Source organism: Gadus morhua, chromosome 7 (assembly GCF_902167405.1).
Source record: "Gadus morhua chromosome 7, gadMor3.0, whole genome shotgun sequence".
Classification (NCBI taxonomy): domain Eukaryota; kingdom Metazoa; phylum Chordata; class Actinopteri; order Gadiformes; family Gadidae; genus Gadus; species Gadus morhua.
This window is the reverse complement of record NC_044054.1, coordinates 30592071-30614292: the sequence shown is the minus strand read 5'-3', so window position 1 is coordinate 30614292 and position 22222 is coordinate 30592071. Positions and strand designations below refer to the sequence as shown.

Here is a 22222-nt window from a genome sequence, read left to right as displayed (position 1 = left end):
CTTCACTTTAGGCGTCTTTGAGTGTTATTAATTATTATTATTCTTCATGTTTAACCTCTGTTTTCCTTTTATTCCTAGTCTGTTTTACATAGTTTTGAATGATGACTATATGCTCTGTAAGGTGACCTTGGGTGTCTTGAAAGGCGCCTCTAAATTAAATGTATTATTATTTTATTATTATTATTCATGAAACAATATCTGTCAGCAAAGAAGAGCAGACAGTCATAAATATGCACATATGCCTATGTACTATAATAAAATTATTAATGAAACATTTAATCTGAAGTCAGTGCCGATAAAACGCCTTTTATCGGCACTCGAGGACACCCAAAGATACATACACAAAAGTAATTGAAGAGAAATAACAAAAAGAAAAGATAACAACCAGAATAAGAGAGCTAGCAATTGGCATCAGATGGAAAATGGCAGTTTTAAACACGTGTTTAAGTTGTGATTTGAAGTGGGAGAGAATGAGTGGATGTTTCTGAGTTGGTGTGGAAATGAATTCCAGAGACGGGGACCAGAGCGGCTGAACGCTCTGTGCCCCGTGGTGGTGAGACAGGCAGAGGGGACAGACAGGTATATAGAGGACGAGGAAGAGGCAGGATGATTATGATCTTCATGCCTCTACATTCCTGAAATAATATCTGTCAGCGTATTCCTAGAATAGGGTGGCCTCGGAGTCTGGCCGATACTTATACAACGCTCACCACACAATATATTATGTATTAAAACAGCCGAATGTAAAACGCTTTCAACTAAATTAAACACAAACATTCAATCTTACATTTTAATTGGTAATTAATAGAATGTACAAAAGTAAAACCAATACAAATCTAACAATTGATGATACTTTCAAACATATGCACCTCTGATTATAATAATTATAATGCCTCAGAATGCCGCTATAATGAGAAATAAAAAAAACAGACATGTCCCCTTATTCTTAGTTTGTCAGCAGGAGTGGGAGAGGGCTGGGCTGACCCAAATCCACCACTACATCTTGGATCCAGGAGATGGAGCCACAGGAGACGATCTTCAAAGCCGGCAATGGACTCTGCTGAACCGTCTACATACTGGGGTCGGTCGGTTCAAATCTTCAATGAAGAAGTGGGTCCTGGCAGACACTAGCGCTGCATGCGAGTGTGGTTGCCCCTGAACAGACTGTCGAGCATATTATGACCACCTGCCCCCTACACAGACCACCCTCGGAAAGCCGGCCTCTTTGACGCGGGTCCAGAGACAAGGGCATGGCTACAAGACACTGAGTTGGACCTCTGATGTGACACGAAAGAAGAAGGAGTTTTGTCAGTGCAGTACACTGGCCCGGCTGGAGTTTGGCTTCAGTATCTGCAGGGTGACGATCATTCTGATCGTCCTCCGGAACCACGGGTAGAACAAGGCGTACAGCAGCGGGTTCAGGCAGGAGTTTAAATACAACAACCAGACGCCCCAGGACCAGGCGGCAAAGTTCTCTGACGCGTCCTGACCCATGAACCCGAGGGATGGAAAGTAGCACAGGAGGAACACCACCACCACCACGCCCAGCCTCAGCGCCGCCTTCAACTCAGACCGCCGAGCCGCCGTCGTCGTCCCCGCCGCCGCCGCCCGCGACGACCTCATCTTCCGCGTCTGGGACAGAGCGGCGCCGAAGACCTGCAGGTACAACGCCACCACGGTGGATATGGGCGCCAGGAAGGTGACCAGCAGCTCCACCCAGCCGGTCGGCCCGTCCACCAACACCACGCACTCCCCTCGGCACGACCTCCGTCGGCGCGGCTCTCGACCTACGTTCACGACCACGAGGCTGCCGTTGTAGACGACGGCGCACGACCAGCAGAGGCCCACGGCGAGCTGCACCCGGCCCATGGTCACCTCGCTGGTGTAGCGTAGCGGCTGGCAGACGGCCAGGTAGCGGTCCAGCGAGATGAGCAGGATGCTGGCCACCGACGCCGAGGTCAGCACGTAGCTCAGCGTGTAGTAGACGTAGCAGAGCCAGGGACCCAGGAGCCAGCAGGAGCTGATGTAGTACTGCGCCTCCAGGGGCATCACCACCAGGCCGATGAGCAGGTCCGAGCCTGCCAGGGACAGCAGCACCTGGTTGGTGGGCGTGTGCAACTGGCGGAAGTGGGCGATGGAGACGATGAGCAGCAGGTTGAGCAGCACGGTGAGGAGCGCCAGGGAGAAGGTCAGGGTGTAGAGGAGGCTGGTGGTGAAGCGGGGCTGGAGGCTCAGCCGGCAGGAGGTGTTGAGCAGCAGGGGGTAGCAGAGGTCCGGCCCCGACCCGGCCAGCGGGCTCCTCAGTAGGGGAGACATGGCGGAGGACAGGGTGTCGAGGTGCAGGAGGTGGAGCGAGGGAGCAGAGGCCGGCTGAGGACCAGGGGTGAAGACCTGGCACCGTCTGTGGCTCAATCCCTCCTCGGTACAACGGTTATATCCCCCTCTCTCTCTCTCTCTCTCTCTCTCTCTCTCTCTCTCTCTCTCTCTCTCTCTCTCTCTCTCTCTCTCTCTCTCTCTCTCTCTCTCTCTCTCTCTCTCTCTCTCTCTCTCTCTCTCTCTCTCTCTCTCTCTCCTTCTCTCTCTCTCTCTCTCTCTCTCTCTCTCTCTCTCTCTCTCTCTCTCTCTCCTTCCCTCTCTCTCTCTCTCTCTCTCTCTCTCTCTCTCTCTCTCTCTCTCTCTCTCTCTCTCTCTCTCTCTATCTCTCTCTCTCTCTCTCTCTCTCTCTCTCTCTCTCAGTGCGCTGAGTTTTGACCTCCAGAGAACCAGCCGGAGAACCAGCCGGAGCAATGTAATACACAGACACTTAATGGCTGTTTATGTACAGAGAACCAGTCAGCGCACAGTAATACACACACTCAGAAAACCAGCCAGAGCACATTAATACACAAACACTAAACGGCTGTTTATATTCAGAGAACCAGCCAGAACACATTAATACACAGACACTGAGAGAACAAGCCAGAGCACAGTTATATAGACATTCAGAAAACCAGTCAGAGCACAGTTATACACAGACACTCAGAGAACCAGTCAGAGCACAGTAATACACAGACACTCAGAAAACCAGCCAGAGCACATTAATACACAGACACTAAACGGCTGTTTATATTCAGAGAACCAGCCAGAACACATTAATACACAGACGCTCAGAGAACAAGCCAGAGCACAGTTATATAGACATTCAGAGAACCAGTCAGAGCACAGTTCTACACAGACACTCAGAGAACCAGTCAGAGCACAGTAATACACAGACACTCAGAAAACCAGCCAGAGCACATTAATACACAGACACTAAACGGCTGTTTTATTCAGAGAACCAGCCAGAACACATTAATACACAGACGCTCAGAGAACCAGCCAGAGCACAGTTTAACAGACACTCAGAGAACCAGTCAGAGCACAGTAGTACACAGACACTCAGAGAACCAGTCAGAGCACAGTAATACACAGACACTCAGAAAACCAACCAGAGCACATTAATGCACAGACACTAAACGGCTGTTTATATTCAGAGAACCAGCCAGAACACATTAATACACAGACGCTCAGAGAACCAGCCAGAGCACAGTTTAACAAACACTCAGAGAACCAGTCAGAGCACAGTAGTACACAGACACTCAGAGAACCAGTCAGAGCACAGTAGTACACAGACAGCGATACGTTTAAGAGCATACCTGTAATCAGGGTCATTAGCGACACAACATTTTTTTTTACCAAGCACACTTCCTTGTTCTTTCTTATGCAATTATGGGGCCGGCAAATACTTACCTAGTATGTGGTTGGATAATACATGGCCTAACCACACAAAATCACACATCAACAGACACACTGAAAAAAAACTAAAACTTTGTCAAAATCATGTTGTTTCAGACAATTTTCTACTTTCATTGAGGGGTGTATATCTTTATTCCCATGAAGACCTATTGAAGACACATTTGGAAAGACAATGTAAAAAGCACATTCAGAATAGCTATGCTCGTCGTTTCTGCCTGAACTAAGAGGTCAGACGTGAAAAGGTTGTTTTACAGAGTTGATGCTTGCTGTCTACAAGCCATGGCCATTTAAGAAAATGTGTTCCTGGTTCTGGGACTCGTGGCTAGAGATAGCATGCTACAACTAGCATAGCTATGTACCGTCTAGGTGAAGGATCTCAAACTGGTTGTCCGGGTAAAACAACCCTCCTTTGTCCATTTGAACCGACCAATGAGCTATGCTGGGACCCATTCAGATACAATTCTTTATTCAGCCACACTTAACTAATATGTTTGCTCCCTTATAAATTAATGTTGTTGTTTATACATCAGGCCATACTGCCAAACTGGGCCTCATTTGAGTTGAACATCAGGTCAGGATTTGGCTTCATCAGGAATGGCTCTCAGAATAACGCACACACACGAACGGACTCAGGAATAGACCTGGGTCAGGTGAGAACCTCCTCACAGGAATCCATTGGCTCCTTGTTAGGAACCTCCTCATAGAAATCCACTGGCTCCTTGTTAGGAACCGTCTCATAGGAATCCACTGGCTCCTTGTTAGGAACCGTCTCATAGGAATCCACTGGCTCCTTGTTCTTCTGTAAGCGGTGTGGGCCACAGAGGTGTCTGTACTACGTATAGGTGTCACAAAACACACTTCACACAACACATGATGTAACCTTTATCGTATTATCTCTTAATGTTAAAGTTACCTACATCCAACTTTGACAATGAAATACTGAGAAGGCAATTCTCACATACGAACACACATTCTTGTCTGTTCGTATGGGAGAATCGTATGTGTGTGTTTTTTTTCACAATAAAGTAATGCAATAAAATTAAAGGCAAGGCAAGGCAACTTTATTTATGTAGCACTTTTCATACACAAGGCAGACTCAAAGTGCTTCACATATAAACATTGTCATACAATAAAATAAAATAATAGGTAAGTAAAAGAAAAACATATGCAAAAAATAGAAAGTTAAAAAGGCATTTTAGTATTAAAAAGTTTAAAAAGCTTTTTAACTCTTTTTTTTTAAGCTTAAAAAGCTTTTTTAAGCTTTTTAAAGATGAAAATGAACGTAGAAAGTCCAGTGCAGGAGAGGGACAGAAATCCCAGATGTCTTATAAGACTCTCTCCCCTCAAAACCACAGGTTCTGTTTAAAACGAGAAATAACGAGAGAACTAGTCACTGTTCTCATATTATGAAAATTTCTATAAATTCATTTGCTCAAACTAACCTAGGTTTAGACATTTTATCGGATAACTCAAACTTCATTCAACACCCAGAAATAAAGAACACAAAGTCTCTGTGAGTCTTTGAGCTATCTTGGGGCCTCTAAGGATTCTGTATTTTGATTAGGAAATGTCCTTTCCTAACGAGAGAACCCGGTAATACTTTGAGGAAAGTTTGCTTGAATTCTAGAAATGCTTAGGAAAGGTGCCTCGATGCAACCTTTATCCTACCTTTAGCATAGGTTACTCCACTCTGATCATCTGTATCTCCATTTTGATGAATGAAGTGGAAAATTCATCTAACCCTTACCTCTTGGATGTCGTTGACATGACGGTAGTCAGGGCCGGCACTGTACACCTGGGGGCCGTACACGGTAATTTTGGGGCCCTGCTTTGCGGCTGATAGAGTAGTTTTGCCACAGAGAACATGCAACTATATGCATTCATAACCCTTACAGTTTTTATCCGTACCTCTTTGAACATAATTAGCCGCAATTATTTTACTACTTATTAAGTATACTAACTGAAACAGTCAAAGTAAAGCTTACACACTTACCCACACTTCTACTTTTACTTTACTGTCTTAATGTTGTAAATATAGAAAATGTTCTTAAACTTTTCTGTTGTTTGTTGTCCCTTTTGCATAATCGACCATTGCTAAACATATTTGACCGATGTCAAGGAGAGTGAATTTTAAGCCTCTGATTCACGTCTTTGGTATCACTCTGAAAGTGGTCCAGTAATTTATCAACCCCAGCATATTCGGTTGCTAAGCGACGTCAACGTCTTTGGCAAACAATGTCTCTGCTGATCAACACTATGGATGGTAACAAATAAATTGTAAAAAGACACGATATGTGAAGTCATATTTTTTCGTTTTGATGATTTCGGGAATAAAATGTTACCGATAATGACCAGCGTTCTATACATTTTCCCTTACTTATTAGTTTTTGCAACAACAAAGAGGTCAAACAGGTACTTTGCTTGCTTTCTACGTAAAGATAAAGGCATTCCCTTTGCGTCACATGAGATTCTCCTCAAAGGATTCCTTTGGCTCCTTGCTGTTGTTCTTTGTTGGCCACAGAGGAGTCTGTACTACTTAGAGGTGTTACAAAAACACACTTCACATAAACACATGATGCACCTATTACCTCCTCATTAGGGTTCAGGTAAGCTTAAAAAAAAAGAAAGGAAAAGAGATCGCAAATAACAAACCCTAGAGAAGGAAATACATCCTTTGTTTATTTATTTGCCCAATGAAAGAATAAGATAAAAGTACTTTAAAAGAAAGAGCTTTGCCTCTTAATCGGTCCACACGTATTGACGAAACTATGGCCCACCACCGAAAAAAAGACAGACTCAACATATCGTGTTACTTTGTTTGGGTTAAACCAATTAAGGGCAGCTGTGGCTGGTTCAGACTACATGATTTCAGCCGGATTTTGCCCCGATTCGTTCGTCGCAGACAAACTTGTGAGTCGTAGGCCCTACACGATTTTGAAAAGTTGGCGGCGAGACGAGGTCTTGTAATGTGACATGCTTGCAATATGATTTTTTTTCGCTGACAACAGGGGACATTTCATAGTGGTTGGCCATTTAAGCGTGCCGACAGGCTTTTGTCGGGACGCGGAACACGCAACTCAAAAATCGGGGCTGTCCCCGCAAAACCGGGAGGTCTGATCACCCTAATACTGATCGGGCGATTGCGGGTATCAATTGTTGGAAAAAAACATTGCTTCAGGTGGATAATGATATTAGGCAACGGGTGCGGATGACATAACAACTCATCCGCGCATCTCTACTAACTTGACTTCACTGCACTTCGCAGAGGACCGCCATCATAATGCCTAGTATAGGAATTCGGGATCCATTGATATTTACACTTTTTTGCTGCGTTGTTGCTGCGTGTATCGTGAACGATAAATAGTAAAGATTCTAGAACATTGCACCCTTGAATCTTGTAGTGTGGCCAGTCTTCCGACGAGACAAAGCCCGATTTCCTGGCTCTGTGATTGCATAGTGTGAAATATTAAATCTTGGAGGAATAACTCAGAATCGTGTAGTCTAAACAAGCCATCAGACAGAGTGTGTGTGTGTTTGTGTGTGTGCGTGTGTAGGGGAGGAGTTAGAGAATATTTTGCATGCACAGAATCTATCAATTTAATAGTAGGCCCCAGGAACACTCTCATCTCATCTTCGTCCGCTTATCCGGGGTCGGGTCGCGGGGGGAGCAGCTCAAGCAGGGGGCCCCAGACTTACCTTTCCTGAGCCACATTGACCAGCTCTGACGGGGGGATCCCGAGGCGTTCCCAGGCCAGTGTTGAGATATAATCTCTCCACCTAGTCCTGGGTCTTCCCCGAGGTCTCCTCCCCACTGGACGTGCCTGAAACACCTCCCAAGGGAGGCGCCCAGTGGGCATCCTTGCCAGATGCCCGAACCACCTCAGCTGACTCCTTTCTAAGTAGAGGAGCAGCGGCTCTAATCCGAGTTCCTCAAGGATGGCTGAGCTTCTCACCCTATCCCTAAGGGAGACGCCAGCCACCCTTCTGAGAAAACTCATCTCGGCCGCTTGTACCCGCGATCTCGTCCTTTCGGTCATCACCCAACCCTCATGACCATAGGGGAGGATAGGAACGAAGATCGACCGGTAGATCGAGAGCTTTGCCTTGCGACTCAGCTCTCTTTTCGTAACAACGGTGCGGTAAACCAAACGCAATACCGCCCCCGCTGCTCAGATTCTCCGGCCAATCTCACGCTCCATAGTACCCTAACTCGCGAACAAGACCCCGAGGTACTTGAACTCCTTCACTTGGGCTAAGGACTAATTTCCTACCCGTAGTAAGCAATCCACCGGTTTCCTGGAACTACGCACCGGACGTAGTTCCACGTCCGGGGAGAAAACCGCATTGTTCCTCTTCAAGCTGAGGTTCGACGATCGGCCAAACCTCCTTTCCAGCACCTTGGAGTAGACTTTACCAGGGAGGCTGAGAAGTGTGATACCCCGGTAATTGGCACACACTCTCTGGTCCCCCTTTTTGAACAGGGGAACAACCACCCCGGTTTGCCACTCCTTTGGCACTGTACCCCAGTGATTTTCAACCTTTTTTGAGCCGCGGCACACTTTTTACATTTACAAAATCCTGGGGCACACCACCAACCAAAATGACACAAGATGACACTCTAACACTGTACATATAATACATATTGTAGTGGCGATTTGTCCTCAATAAAACAATAACTTGAAAATTAAGAAATCAAACAAAGCAACGTAATCAAAATAGCCACTGAGGCACCAGGGGGGACGAATCTTACACAGTGCAGGGGAAAGAGTCAACTGTCCAGTCCTGAATTTAGATTTCTGCAGGTTTATTTTCCGATCTTCCAAGCAAACAAAACAAATGTGCAACCGTGTGACCCAGCAGCCTCACTCCTTTTTCTCTCTCGTACAGCTGGTAAAAAAACGACAAAACGACGAAAAATGACCCTTCCTAGTGCCTGTCTTATTCCTGCCACCTCTATATATATAGGCTAGTAATAACTTCAAAACAAAAGCATAAACAAACTCAAATTAACTATTTTATAATACAAACGAGAAAATAGACATAAAAGTCATATTATTTTATATTAAGCAAACAAACTAAATAAATGTTTTACAATTAAATCTAAGAACTGCATAGCTCCATCACATATAGTAAATAATTTAGTTTCTAAATGTATTTATACTCACTTAGTGTGAAGGGGTCATCCCTATGTTCCCCGGGTCCTATGTTTCCCGTTTTTCCCAAAAAGGGTCCTATGTTCCCCTGTAGCCATGCATACCGGGGAGCATAGGACCCTTTTTGGGAAAAGGACCCTTTTCTGGGAAAGGGTCCTATGTTCCCCGCAATCTATCAATCTTTACAAATATTTAAACTTGGCGCGACATTCGCGTGATGACAGCCAATCGGCGTTCAACAGCGTGGCCACTGAGTGACATGTGTAACGTAACAGCCAATCAGCGTTCAACCGGCCAACTCAGTGCAGTGCAGTCCGGGGTGAACTGAAGCATTGAGGAGAAAGTGATTGTTGACGTTTGCGACTCCCGGAGCTCTTTATATAATAGTATATAATATAATATAATTGTATAATAATATCACGGCCAAAAGATCTGTGCGCCTCCGGATGGCCGTAGCGCGGGGAGCTCTCGTAGGGATTGGGCTTCCCGGGGTTTGTTTTCCGGCGTATGAATAGACTGCGTCAGGTTCTCCGACGTCTCTTCCTCTTCCACAATAGGTAAAGACATGCAATGGTAGTTATCTCGGCCGGAATTTGCCAGTAATGGTGGAAAAGGTAACATACCGGGGAACATAGAACCCTTTTTTTGAAAAAGGGTCCTATGTTCCCCAGTCTCATACAAAGAGGGGAACATAGGACCCGGGGAACATAGGACCCGGGGAACATAGACATGCTCCCATTAGCCGCACCGTTATATGAGCCGCAGAATCGAAAAATGGGAAAAAAGGCGCGGCTTAAGTCCGAAAATGACGGTACATTATCTGCGACACTTTATTACAGCACAGACACCCGACAATGGTTAATTAGGTGATATTAGAAAATTTCCCACGGCACACCTGACGATCTCTCGCGGCACACTGGTTGAAAATCACTGCTGTACCCGACTCCCATGCGATGTTGAATAGGCGTGTCAACCATGACAGCCCCTCAACACCCAGAGCCTTTAGCATTTCTGGCTGGATCTCATCAATCCCTGGGGCTTTGCCATTGCGGAGATGTTTGACTACCTCAGTGACCTCCACCAGGGAAATTGACGACGAAACACCATCAACCTCGAGCTCTGCCTCCAACATAGAGGGCGTGTTATTCGGATTCAGGAGTTCCTCAAAGTGTTCCTTCCAACGTCCGACAACCTCCTCAGTTGAGGTCAACAGAGTCCCATCCTTACTGTACACAGCTTGGATAGTTCCCTGTTTCCCCCTCCTGAGGTGCCGGATAGTCTTCCAGAAACACTTTGGTGCCGACCGAAAGTCCTTCTCCATGGCCTCTCCGAACTTCTCCCACACCCGCTGCTTAGCCTCCGACACGGCAGCAGCTGCAGCCCTTCGAGCCTGTCGGTACCCTGCAACCGAGTCAGGAGTCCTCCAGGATATCATATCCCGGAAGGCCTCCTTCAAACGGACGGCTTCCCTGACCACCGGTGTCCACCACGGTGTCCGAGGGTTACCGCCCCTTGAGGAGCCTAAGACCCTGAGGCCACAGCTAGCCACCGCAGCTTCAGCAATGGAGGCTTTGAACACCGCCAGTGCCGCTGCTAGCTATTTTGGGGCCCTAAGCATAACTCCTGGCGCTCAGCCGGGGATTTATGAGTATCCCCACACCCGCCCAGCGCCTCACGCCCTTGGCAACTCCGGAGAAGAATAGAGTCCAACCCCTATCCAGGAGTACGGTACCAGAGCTGAGACAGTGCGTGGAGGTAAGCCCCACCAGATCTAACTGATAGCGCTCCACCTCCCTCACAAGCTCCGGTTCCTTTCCCCACAGCGAGGTGACGTTCCACGTCCCCAGAGCCAGCTTCTGCCGCCCGGGTCTGGTCCGTCGAGACCCCTGACTTTCGCTGCCACCCATGTGGCTGCGCACCCGACCCCAACGGGTCTTCCCACAGGTGGTGGGCCCATGGGATGAAGAGAGGGGGGGTGCCGCGTAGTTTGTTCGGGCTGGGCCCGACCGGGCTCCGTGGCAAACCCGGCCACCAGGCACTCGCCATCCAGCCCTCCGTCTGGGCCTGGCTCCAGACGGGGGCCCCAGGCTTCCTCCGGGCCGGGTCACATCTCCTCTTCTTACGTTATTCATTGAGGTTTTTTTACCAGGAGCACAAGGCTCCAGACAACACAGCCCTCAGGTTCACAGGGACACGCAAACCTCTCCACCACGATAAGGTGACGGTTCCAGGAGAGGCCCCCAAGAACACATTTTCTTAATTTGCCATGCCTTGTAGACAGCAAGCAGCAACTCAGTGAAATACATTACACTGTTGGAGAGAGAGAGAGAGAGAGAGAGAGAGAGAGAGAGAGAGAGAGAGAGAGAGAGAGAGAGAGAGAGAGAGAGAGAGAGAGAGAGACGGACGGACTGTGGTGTCTCAAATGTTCTGGGTTGATTCCCAACACGCCCTACCAGCAGGCGTCCTTGAGCCTAGTACCACCTGTTATTGAACGACACTGTGGATCACAGTCGGCGTACGTGACGGCTGGTCCAACCTGCTGACCACTGATTGGTCAACGAACAACAGGTGTGCAGCCTCCCCCATGCCCCAGAGTCCAATCAGACTCAGGCCAGGTGAGGCTGCTGAGACCAGGGGCCTCATAGGAAAAGACAGCGCTGTTTAAAATGAATTCATCTCCACTCTTCTTAACCGACGTCGTTGCGACACGGCGGGTATTGCCGACCTCCGGCGTCTCAAGTGTGAAACTACAATTTTCCGACGATGGACTACAACGAGCGCTCTTTGATTCCATGCGTTCTTGTCGTATTGATCTCAATCAGGTTACCGCCAACAGTGAGAATCACTTAGGTTGGACTTGGCAAACTAAAATATTTTAGGACACTTGAATTCCAATTCACATGAAATTAACTGCCCCCAGTAGTCTTTCTTAAATGAGAAGTTGGCATTTTCTTTTCTTATGGTGTATTTTATGTGCTTACTAACCAGCAATAAATGAATTCATTTATATTCAAATAATTATGTTTCTAGAATTGGTATCCATTATTATCAATTGTATTTTCTTCTCTTCTATTCTTCTGCCTTACTGCGTCTCTCATGCGTCTTTGCGTAGAGTCTGTAAACTCTGTCGGTGGCATGTTGCTTTAAATATTGCATGTTGCTTTAAATAATCTCCTTGGGAAAGGACATTTCCTAAGGAGATGACCCGGAAGTGCTTGGAGGAAAGGTGGTTCGAATTCTAAAAGCGCTTATGGTGCATTTGAGTATTCACTACGAACCGAATCGGATCTCGGATCTGACGCCACGCTCACCCTTCAAGCGTTTTATTATTTACCTCGGTCGTTGGAGGAAAACATGGACGCCACCCGGAAAGCTGTTGTCGCGGTAGTACCAGGAGTACCAGGCGCTCCAAAATAGGTAGGCTATATAGGCCATAGGCAGAGATACGGACGCAGTAAAGTATTGCAGTAATACGAGTGATTGAAATTGCCATTTAAACCACCAAAGGGGCCCAAGCACAATGAAAACAGTTCATGCTTCAAGTCACAATGGGCGCAGCCATCTTGAATTCTGTCTCGGAATTTTTCTCGGTCACCACTGAGTTCAACCGAGATGGCGAGTTCGCCGTCCGAGAAAAAGGGGCGTTTTCGTGCGTGTCGCTAGGCAACGTCCTCGGACCTCCGAGACGGATGGATAATAAAACGCAGCATTTAGGAAAGGAACCTCGATGCTTCCTTTAACCCACCTATATTTAAAGTAACATGCCACCAACGAAGTTTACTGACTCTACGCGAAGACGCATGAGAGACAAGGTAAAGCAAAAGAGTAGAAGAAAATAAAATACAATTTATAATGATGGATACAAATTCCAGAAACATATTGTTTGAATCAAAATGAAATCATTTATTCAACTGGCCTAAAATATTTTTGTTGGCCAAGTCCGACATAAGTGATTCTCACTGTTGGTGACAACCTGAATGAAATCAATACGACAAGAACGCATGGATCAAAAGAGCTCTGTTGTAAACCAGACAAATCCAAACGGCGGACCGCGGTCCGGGTCCGGATCAAGTGACGGTCCTATCCGGAACCACAATTATTTTTTATTTATTTATTATTTCACTATACAAAGCATGATTATGTTAATGAAGACATTTGTCACTGAAATACAAATTGAAAGGCAGAATAGTCCGTAGTACAGCATAAAAACAGCAAAAAGTAATGATCTTCACAGAGCGAAGATCATGCACTCACAGAACTCCCCCCCCTCCCTCTGTCTGGAACGGCATGTGCGTAAAAGCGTCACTCAAAAAATAGCAAATCAAATGGTTTGTTTAACGGAAGAGCGATTTGGAATGAAAAAATGGCTTGCTCGAAAATTAGGAAGGTTGACCACGAAAACAGACATTTTAAAGATGAATGGACTGACCAATACATATTCATTCTCCCGCAAGGCAGTATTAAACCTTTGTTGTGTGTTTTATTTGTTGAAACCGTGGCGCTGATAAAAAGCGGGAATATTAAGCGGCATTACGAATCCAAACACAGATCGTTCGAGGAAAAGTATCCCCAGAAGTCAGAAGTAATAGCGCGGAAAATATCCGAGCTGAGAGCTCAGTATGAGAGGTCTACGCGAGTCTTCACACACTCATTTACAGGCTAGCAACTTGCAAATGAATGCTCACTGCATGGATTTTGGGGCAACATAAAAAATCCTATATCCTTAGCCATTGATGACTCTTCAGATGTAACGGATAATGCCCAGCTTTTGGTTTATGTGCGATTTTTTCATCAAGAGAAGAAAGAGATCTGTGAGGACCTGTTGGGTCTAACACCACTTGAGACACACACAAGACAAGAAGATATTTATGAGGCTATTAAGGAGATGCTGTCAAAGAGGGGGATTGATCTAAAAAAGGTTTTCTCAGTCACTACAGATGGGGTACCTGTTTTGCTTACTTGAAATGTAGGCCTAGTGTACCTGTTTTGTTTACTTAAAATGAAGGCCTAATGCTCTTTTTGTCTTTATTTTAAATGTAGGCCTGGTGTACCTGTTCTGCCTACCTGACATGTAGGCCTTATGCTCTTTTTATGTTTTCTTGAAATGCAGGCCGAATGTAGGCCTACCTGTTTTGTTTGCTTAAAATGTTAATATGTGTTATTTTGTCTCACTTGTTTTTCATTGTTAAAAGTAAGCTATTTGGAAATTGAAAAAACATACATCTGAAATTATAAGGAAATATGCCGCCGTGTTGATTGTATTTGACAAAAGTAGACTTTTAGGAGGTGGTAGGTTCGAGGTTCAGACCTTTCTGGGAAGGAATTTTTAGTAACTGGACCTTGTTAAATTTTTAACAAAAAAAATATTTTTTTTTTTGTTAAAGAATTTTTTTTTTTTTTTGTTAAAGACCCCTGACCTAAAGGATCAACGAATCATCATCCGTTTTTCAGCTGGTGACCTCTGACTGACTTTTTGTGACGTTAATGTATCAATGGGTGGGAGGAGCTCCTCCGGGAGACCGCACTCCGCATACGGCAACGATGCCTTTCTCCTCCATGACGCAGTTAAATCTGGACTTCAGAGAATCAAAGCCAAAGTTCCTGTCCCCCAATTCCTTCGCCACCATGGCCAAGATAAGCCCCACTATGAGTCTTTACTTGTTGTAATTACACGAAATAAACGGCTACATGTCGGTTTTGTAGTGTTAATACTCTCAATGTTTCGTTTATTCGTATTTTTATATTCTAGTATTATCTATATTATGTTGTATGTATAGTTATACATGTTATTAGTGCACCTAAAGATATATTTTGGTTTACAACTTTTACATCCTAGTATTATCATGTTTATTGTGTTGTGTGTATACATGTTATTAGTGAACCTACAGAGATGTTTTGGAGGCTTTAATCACTGGCATCAGCCTCTGAAGACCCTCCTCTGAAGCAGAGTATTTCTTCAGGTCAAATATGTCCAGCTCCTCTTCTGATGTCAGTAGGATGAAGACCAGAGCTGACCACTGAGCAGGAGAGAGCGATACTCCGGAGAGACTTCCTGATGTCAGGTACTGTTGGATCTCCTTCACTAGAGAATAGTCGTTCAGCTCATTTAGACAGTGGAACAGATTGATGCTTCTCTCTGGAGAGAGATCTCCATTTAACTACTCTTTGATGTAAGACTCTGGCTGAATCCGAATACTTAGTACGTACTATTTCTGTTCAGTGTCTACTACTTGACCGTACTACACTTGACTGTGTAGTATGGTCTACAGCTATGCGTAGAACGCCTCCAAACGCTTCCGAACACCGCCGAAACTCCACCGGATGTTTGGAGATGACGTATCTCCCCTCAGATGCCGGCAAAATTACCTTGATAAGTTACCTGTTTTCAGTCTTGTCATCGTTGCTATTAAATTAAAAATGTCTCTTTTTACTTAATTACTTACTTTACTTTTTTCTTTTTTTCGCCGCTTTCTACGACGTCTTTCTGGTGGTGTCGGGTCAGCCATCTCTTCTTCGTTCATTACCAGACTCCGGTTGCATTGTGGGATAGCGTAGTGAACTCTGTCGTTTACTGTGGCAGTAGTAGGCATTCAGAAACGTTTTCCATACCAAACAATCCGTACTGAGCATTCGGACGAGCTATATTTGTGGCGTACAACAAAATGCATACTATATAGCAGTCAAGTATGAGTATTCGGATTCAGCCACTGTTTTCTCATGGGTCAGTAATGTACTTCCTCTCTTTCCCAGGAGACCTCGTAGGACAATCTTATTGGTCTCCAGAGAGAGGCCCAGGAAGAAGTGGAGGAACAAGTCCAGGTGTCCGTTGTCACTCTGTAAGGCCTTGTCCACAGCACTCTGGTAGAGTAGGAGAAGTTATCTTCCCCAGAGTTGGGTTGATCTTCTGAGAGCATATTGACGCCAGTATGAATGAAGGACAAAAAGACATAAAGGGCATGCTCAGATGGACAAAGCAGAACGGCCTGTCCTGTACAGCCCACACTCCTCTTTCAAGATCTGGGTGAACACTCCTGAGTACACTGAGGCTGCTTTAATATTGTAACATCCAACAATGTAACACCCTGCCATGTCTGCCTCGTTGAAGATCAGGTTGCCTCTCTCCAGCTGATTAAAAGCCAGTTTCCCCAGAGAACCAATGATCTCCCTGCTCTCTGAACTCCAGTGTGGATCTGTTTAAACTCTCCTATGATACTTCCTGTCCCCCTGTATGGACTGAAGCCTCAGGAAGTGGCTGTACATCTGAGTCACGGTCTTAGGCATAATTTTTCCATGCACTAGGTGTTCTCAGCTCTATCCTGTGCGGGGTGGGGGGGGTCAAGGGGTGTGTGGTGGGATATGTGGGGGAAATGGAAGGGTAGGTTGGGTGGGGGGAGGTTGGTTGGTAGGGGTGGGTCTGTATAACCAAATATAAGTATTGAGGGGATGTAACTTTGATTTTGAGGAAATTCTGATGAAACTCTGATATTGATGAATTTCTAAAATTGCTCTTTTATTGTTTTTTTTGATGACTTCCTTGTACCTTGTTGTTTTTTTAAAGTACTTTTAACTCATCTTTTCATTTGGCAAATAAATAAACAAAGAGTATATTTTCTTCTCTAGGGTTTGTTATTTGCGATCTCTCTTGACTAACTTATTCAACCTTAACTGAACCTTAATGAGGTAATAATAGGGTAAAGGTTACATCATGTTTAATTTTGAAGTGTGTTTTTGTGACACCTTTAAGTAGTACAGACACCTCTGTGGCACACACCGCTTACAGAACAACAGCAAGGAGCCAAAGGAATCCTTTGCTGGAGAATCTCTAGGGGAATTCCTTTATCTTTACGTAGACAGCAAGCAAAATACCTGTTTGACTTCTATGTTGGTGCAGAAAATAATAAGTAAGGGATAATGTATAGAAAGCCGGTAACATCTTATTCCCCAAAATCCCCAAAACGAAAAAAATTACTTCACACAGTGTGGCTTTTTACAATTTATTTGTTACCATTAGTAGTGTTGATCAGCAGAGAAATAGTCCAGCAAAAATGTTGACGTACGATACAAGAGATATCACTTGCGGAGTGACACAAAAGAGGGCAAAAAATGTACTTTCCTTGACAGCGGTCAAATATACTTAGCAACGGTCAATTATCTAATATAATTCACCACCGGAAGTTGTGTAGGGCCCATGCAAGTGAACAGAGCGTTCCAAAGCATTGAGAAGACCTGTGTTATAAGCAAAAATATTTGACAGCTGAACATGGGGAAGGCCCATTCAAGTGAATGGAGCATTCTACAGCAAGACCTGGGTAATAAACATAGTTATTCTAAATTGCTGTTGGCTTCGTCTTTCCAAGTGTTTCTTCGATAGCTCTTCATGGGAATAAAGATATACAGCCCTAAATGACATAGCCTGAAACAATGCGATTGTGATGAAGTTGTAGGCCTTTCCACTTCATTCAACAAAATGGAGATACAGATGGTCAGGATGTGTGTTGGTAAGCTAAGGGAGTTTGTTAAACCATGAGTGATGAGGCCATGTTCATATTTAATTAGTGAATATCTAGAGTTGTATCGTATTTGACATTTATTATGGGGTTCCAAGATAGCTTAGTAACTCACAGAGACTGTGGGTTCTTTATTTCTGGGTGTTGAATGACGTTTGAGTTGTACAATAAAATGTCTAAACCTAGGTTTGTTTGAGTCAATACAATTAAAGAAATATTCATTTGATTTGATGTATTCAAATCAGAAAAGAAATATTCATAATATCAGAACACTGGTTTTTCCTTTCCCTTTTAAAACAGAACCTGTGGTTTTGAGCGGAGGGAGTCTAATAAGACATCTGGGGTTTCTGTCCCTCTCCTGCACTTGACTTTCTACATTCATTTTCATATTTTAGTTGATGTTATGTCCTTTGATTGTGCAAAAAGTGAATTATAATGTATTGCCTTCTCAGTAGTTCATAGTCATTGTTGATTCGAGGTTAACTTTGACGCAAACTCGCTCTATAACTTTTCATCACTTCATTCTTAATGAGGAGATAACACGGTAAAGTTTACATCATGTGGCGTGTTTAGCGTGTTTTTGTGACACCTCTACAGACTCCTCTGTGGCCCACACCGCTTACAACAGGGAGCCAGTGAATTCCTATGAGGAGGCTTCCATGAGACACGTGTATTCCTGAGTCCGTTCGTGTGTGTGTGTTATTCTGAGGGCCTTTCCTGATGAAGCCAAAACCTGAACTGATGTTCAACTCAAATGAGGCCCAGTTTGGCAGCATGGCCTGATGTATAAACAATAACATTAAATCAAAAGTCAACAAACATCTTAGTTAAGTGTGGCTGATTAAAGAACTATATCTGAGTGTGTCCCAGCTCAGCTCATTGGTCGGTTCAGATGGACTAGGGAGCATTGTGTTATCCGGACAACCAGTTTGAGATCCCTCAACTAGATGCTACATAGCTATGCTAGCTGTAGCATTCAGGGTCATCCCTATGTTCCCCTTTATTTTTTTTAAAGAAGTCCTATGTTCCCGTTTTTCTGGAAAAGGGTCCTATGTTCCCCTGTAGCAATACATAGCGGGGAGCATAGGACCCTTTTTCTGGAAAAGGGTCCTATGTTCCCCGAAATCCATCAATCTTTAAAAATATTTAAACTTTGATGCGACATTCGTGTGATGACAGCCAATCAGCGTTCAACAGCGGTGCCACTGACGCCTCGTGCCCACTGCCTCCGTTCGTTGGGTGGGACGCGCAATGCATTGTGGATCCGTGCACTGAAGGCTCCGTCAAAAAGTTGAACAATTTTCAACTTTTTCGTCAGCGACGGATCCGTCATCCAATCAGATCACGTATGCAAATGTAAGCACTGTGGCACTACTCGGGCTCTTACAACCCTGGAAACCTCCCCCATCCGTCAGCCACGCCTTCTGACGTCCTTTGGTGCAGTGGGCACGAGGCGTAGTGACACGTGTAACGTAACAGCCAATCAGAGTTCAACCAGCCAACTCAGCGCAGTGCAGTCCGGAGTGAACTGCAGCATGGAGGAGAAATTGATTGTTGCCGTTTGCGACTCCCGGAGCTCTATATATAATAGTATAGAATATAATATAATTGTATAGATAATATCACGGCCAAAAGCTCTGTGCGCCTCCGGATGGCCGTAGCGCGGGGAGCTCTCATAGGGATTGGGCTTCTCGGGGTTTGTTTACCGGCGTTGCAATGGTTTCCGGTCTATTAGGGTTTATTAGGTAGGCCTATCTAATAAATCTCTGTCTAATCAATAGTTCACTCACTGCCTCTTCCGGGGTCATTACAATATTATGAATAGACTGCGTCGGGTTCTCAGACGTCTCTCCCTCTTCCACAAAAGGTAAAGACATGGAATGGTGGTTATCTCGGCCGGAATTTGGCAGTAATTGTGGAATAAGTAACAGACCGGGGGAACATAGGACCCTTTTTGGGAAAAGTGGGGAACATAGTGTTGTGATCTCTGGGCAGAACGAAGCGGAGCACCTCTTAAGGGATGATATCTACGAGAAGGTGTCCATCGTGTATGCTGACCATACAGAGCTGGAGCAGGACGCCATCAGTGTGGAGGTCTTCACCAACGCCCTGGCCGACGCCGGGTCGGTGCAAAAACTACTGGAGAAGCGGCCGCGCACCCTGTCCAGAGCATATGACATCGCACACAGCTTCGAAGGGCCGCCAGAACAGTCACACAATTCTTGCAGCCTGGCCAACGCAGCTTTGTAAATCAGAGAGCCAGGGCCACCACGGTACATGAAAATAACAGCATGCCAGCTTGTGTGGAGCCAGTGGGGGTAGCTGTCTGGTCCGTCGCCTCACCAGAGGGGGCTCCGAGATTTAATAAGCAGTGGTGCCAGAAGAAAGACGTAAATGTCAACAATCCTATGGGGGATGTTCAGTGCCATAACCTGCTCCGGTCTCGGGCATATGCAGAGAAACTGCCCTTCACCCCGTCGACCCAGACAGCAAGCTCGGACAGTCAATAAGAACACCGCACCCGACTCAGGTATAGTGGTCACCTGTACTGCAAGTCAGGGAGATGATACATGGACTGGAAATATGTGCTCTGCTTGACTCTGGTGCTCGGAGGAATGTGTTGCCCCTCCATCTTTTCAACGCCATTCCCACAGAGTCCAGACCCCCAATAGAGCCATCTGTCGCGCAGGTCCTGCAGGGCATCGGCCCCGGTGGTCTGGCAGTGCTGGGGGAGGTCAACCTACCAGTACGAGTTGGGAGCCGAGCTACCAATGTCAACTTTATTATGGCCGACACCGCAGAGAGCACAGAGGTTATCCTGGGGCACCCTTTTCCTACATCAGACAAGTGCCCAGCTGGACTATGGTCGCCGTGAGATAACCCTCTGCGGGGAGAAGGTTCCTCGTTTTAACCCAAGCCATCAGTCCCGGGTGCACATTGTCAAGAGTGGCCCGCACAACACAACAGTGTTGGAATCGGGGTGTGAGTATGTAGTCCCCGGAACGGGCGACCTCTGCCATGCTGCTGACGGAGACCTGATGCTGAGCCCAACTAAAGGTTTCATCGGAAAAAACCCACGTTCTAGTAGTGGCTCACCTCATCGTGCAGGCGCAGCGGCCCACCGACCTGGTGCCACCGGTCATGACGTAATAATGTTGATGTGAAGTTACATGAGCTACAGGAGTGTTGTGTTTTATTTTGAAAATTGACCGGATGCTCTATGGCTTTTACTTTTCACTTCCTGCCCGGCTCGACCTGCTCTGTCGAAATTGACGCGGTTTAGCAGCGGCTCGCGGCTAAAATAGAATTGGACGGAAAGATAGCGCCGCGGCGCAGCACGCCGCTCCTGGGACGCTGCTGAAACGTTCTGCGGCGCGCCCGGTGGAAATAGTCTCATTGATTAGAGTGGAAGCGATCAGCAGCGGTGACCGCGGCGCAGCCGTCCCGCGGCGCGTACGCCTCCGGTGGAATCAGGCCTTTATGAAGCACCATCTCTATAGGAGGGTTCTTATGAAGCACCATCTCTATAGGAGGGTTCTTCTTATGAAGCACCATCTCTATAGGAAGGTTCTTCTTATGAAGCACCATCTCTATAGGAGGGTTCTTATGAAGCACCATCTCTATAGGAGGGTTCTTCTTATGAAGCACCATCTCTATAGGAAGGTTCTTCTCATGAAGGACCATCTCTATAGGAGGGTTCTTCTTATGAAGCACCATCTCTATAGGAAGGTTCTTCTTATGAAGCACCATCTCTAGAGGAGGGTTCTTGTTATGAAGCACCATCTCTATAGGAAGGTTCTTCTTATGAAGCACCATCTCTATAGGAAGGTTCTTCTTATGAAGCACCATCTCTATAGGAGGGTTCTTATGAAGCACCATCTCTATAGGAGGGTTCTTCTTATGAAGCACCATCTCTATAGGAAGGTTCTTCTTATGAAGGACCATCTCTATAGGAGGGTTCTTCTTATGAAGCACCATCTCTATAGGAGGGTTCTTCTTATGAAGCACCATCTCTATAGGAGGGTTCTTCTTATGAAGGACCATCTCTATAGGAAGGTTCTTCTTATGAAGCACCACCTCTATAGGAAGGTTCTTCTTATGAAGGACCATCTCTATAGGAGGGTTCTTCTTATGAAGCACCATCTCTATAGGAAGGTTCTTCTTATGAAGCACCATCTCTATAGGAGGGTTCTTATGAAGTACCATCTCTATAGGAGGGTTCTTCTTATGAAGCACCATCTCTATAGGAAGGTTCTTCTTATGAAGCACCATCTCTATAGGAGGGTTCTTATGAAGCACCATCTCTATAGGAGGGTTCTTCTCATGAAGCACCATCTCTATAGGAGGGTTCTTCTCATGAAGCACCATCTCTATAGGAGGGTTCTTCTCATGAAGCACCATCTCTAAAGGAGGGTTCTTCTCATGAAGCACCATCTCTATAGGAAGGTTCTTATGAAGCACCATCTCTATAGGAGGGTTCTTCTTATGAAGCACCATCTCTATAGGAAGGTTCTTCTTATGAAGGACCATCTCTATAGGAAGGTTCTTATGAAGCACCATCTCTATAGGAAGGTTCTTATGAAGCACCATCTCTATAGGAAGGTTCTTCTTATGAAGCAACATCTCTATAGGAAGGTTCTTCTTATGAAGGACCATCTCTATAGGAGGGTTCTTCTTATGAAGCACCATCTCTATAGGAAGGTTCTTCTTATGAAGGACCATCTCTATAGGAGGGTTCTTCTTATGAAGCACCATCTATATAGGAAGGTTCTTCTTATGAAGCACCAT

The 22222-nt window shown here is 45.6% G+C and overlaps 2 protein-coding genes across 2 annotated transcripts; both read right to left on the bottom strand.

Moving 5' to 3' along the window:
- Nucleotides 1-944: 944 nt before the first annotated feature.
- On the bottom strand, nucleotides 945-2452 carry LOC115547649 (trace amine-associated receptor 13c-like). The gene has a single exon (XM_030362023.1). The coding sequence runs from the start codon at nucleotides 2314-2316 to the stop codon at nucleotides 1309-1311; it is 1008 nt and encodes a 335-aa protein (XP_030217883.1). The 5' UTR covers nucleotides 2317-2452; the 3' UTR covers nucleotides 945-1308.
- An 18074-nt stretch (nucleotides 2453-20526) lies between these two features.
- On the bottom strand, nucleotides 20527-22156 carry LOC115547148 (early nodulin-75-like). The gene is made up of 2 exons (XM_030361118.1): nucleotides 20892-22156; nucleotides 20527-20560 (listed from the first exon to the last, which is right to left on the bottom strand). The coding sequence occupies exons 1-2, from the start codon at nucleotides 22154-22156 to the stop codon at nucleotides 20527-20529; spliced, it is 1299 nt and encodes a 432-aa protein (XP_030216978.1).
- Nucleotides 22157-22222: the final 66 nt, after the last annotated feature.

Bases quoted from the DNA above. Each gene is read 5' to 3' on its own strand.
- LOC115547649 (XM_030362023.1), bottom strand. From the start codon at position 2,316: ATGTCTCCCCTACTGAGGAGCCCGCTGGCCGGGTCGGGGCCGGACCTC.
- LOC115547148 (XM_030361118.1), bottom strand. From the start codon at position 22,156: ATGGTCCTTCATAAGAAGAACCTTCCTATAGAGATGGTGCTTCATAAG. The intron at 20,561-20,891 runs GTACGCGCCGCG...CGGTGGCACCAG, and splicing joins GGCCTGATTCCACCGGAGGC to GTCGGTGGGCCGCTGCGCCT.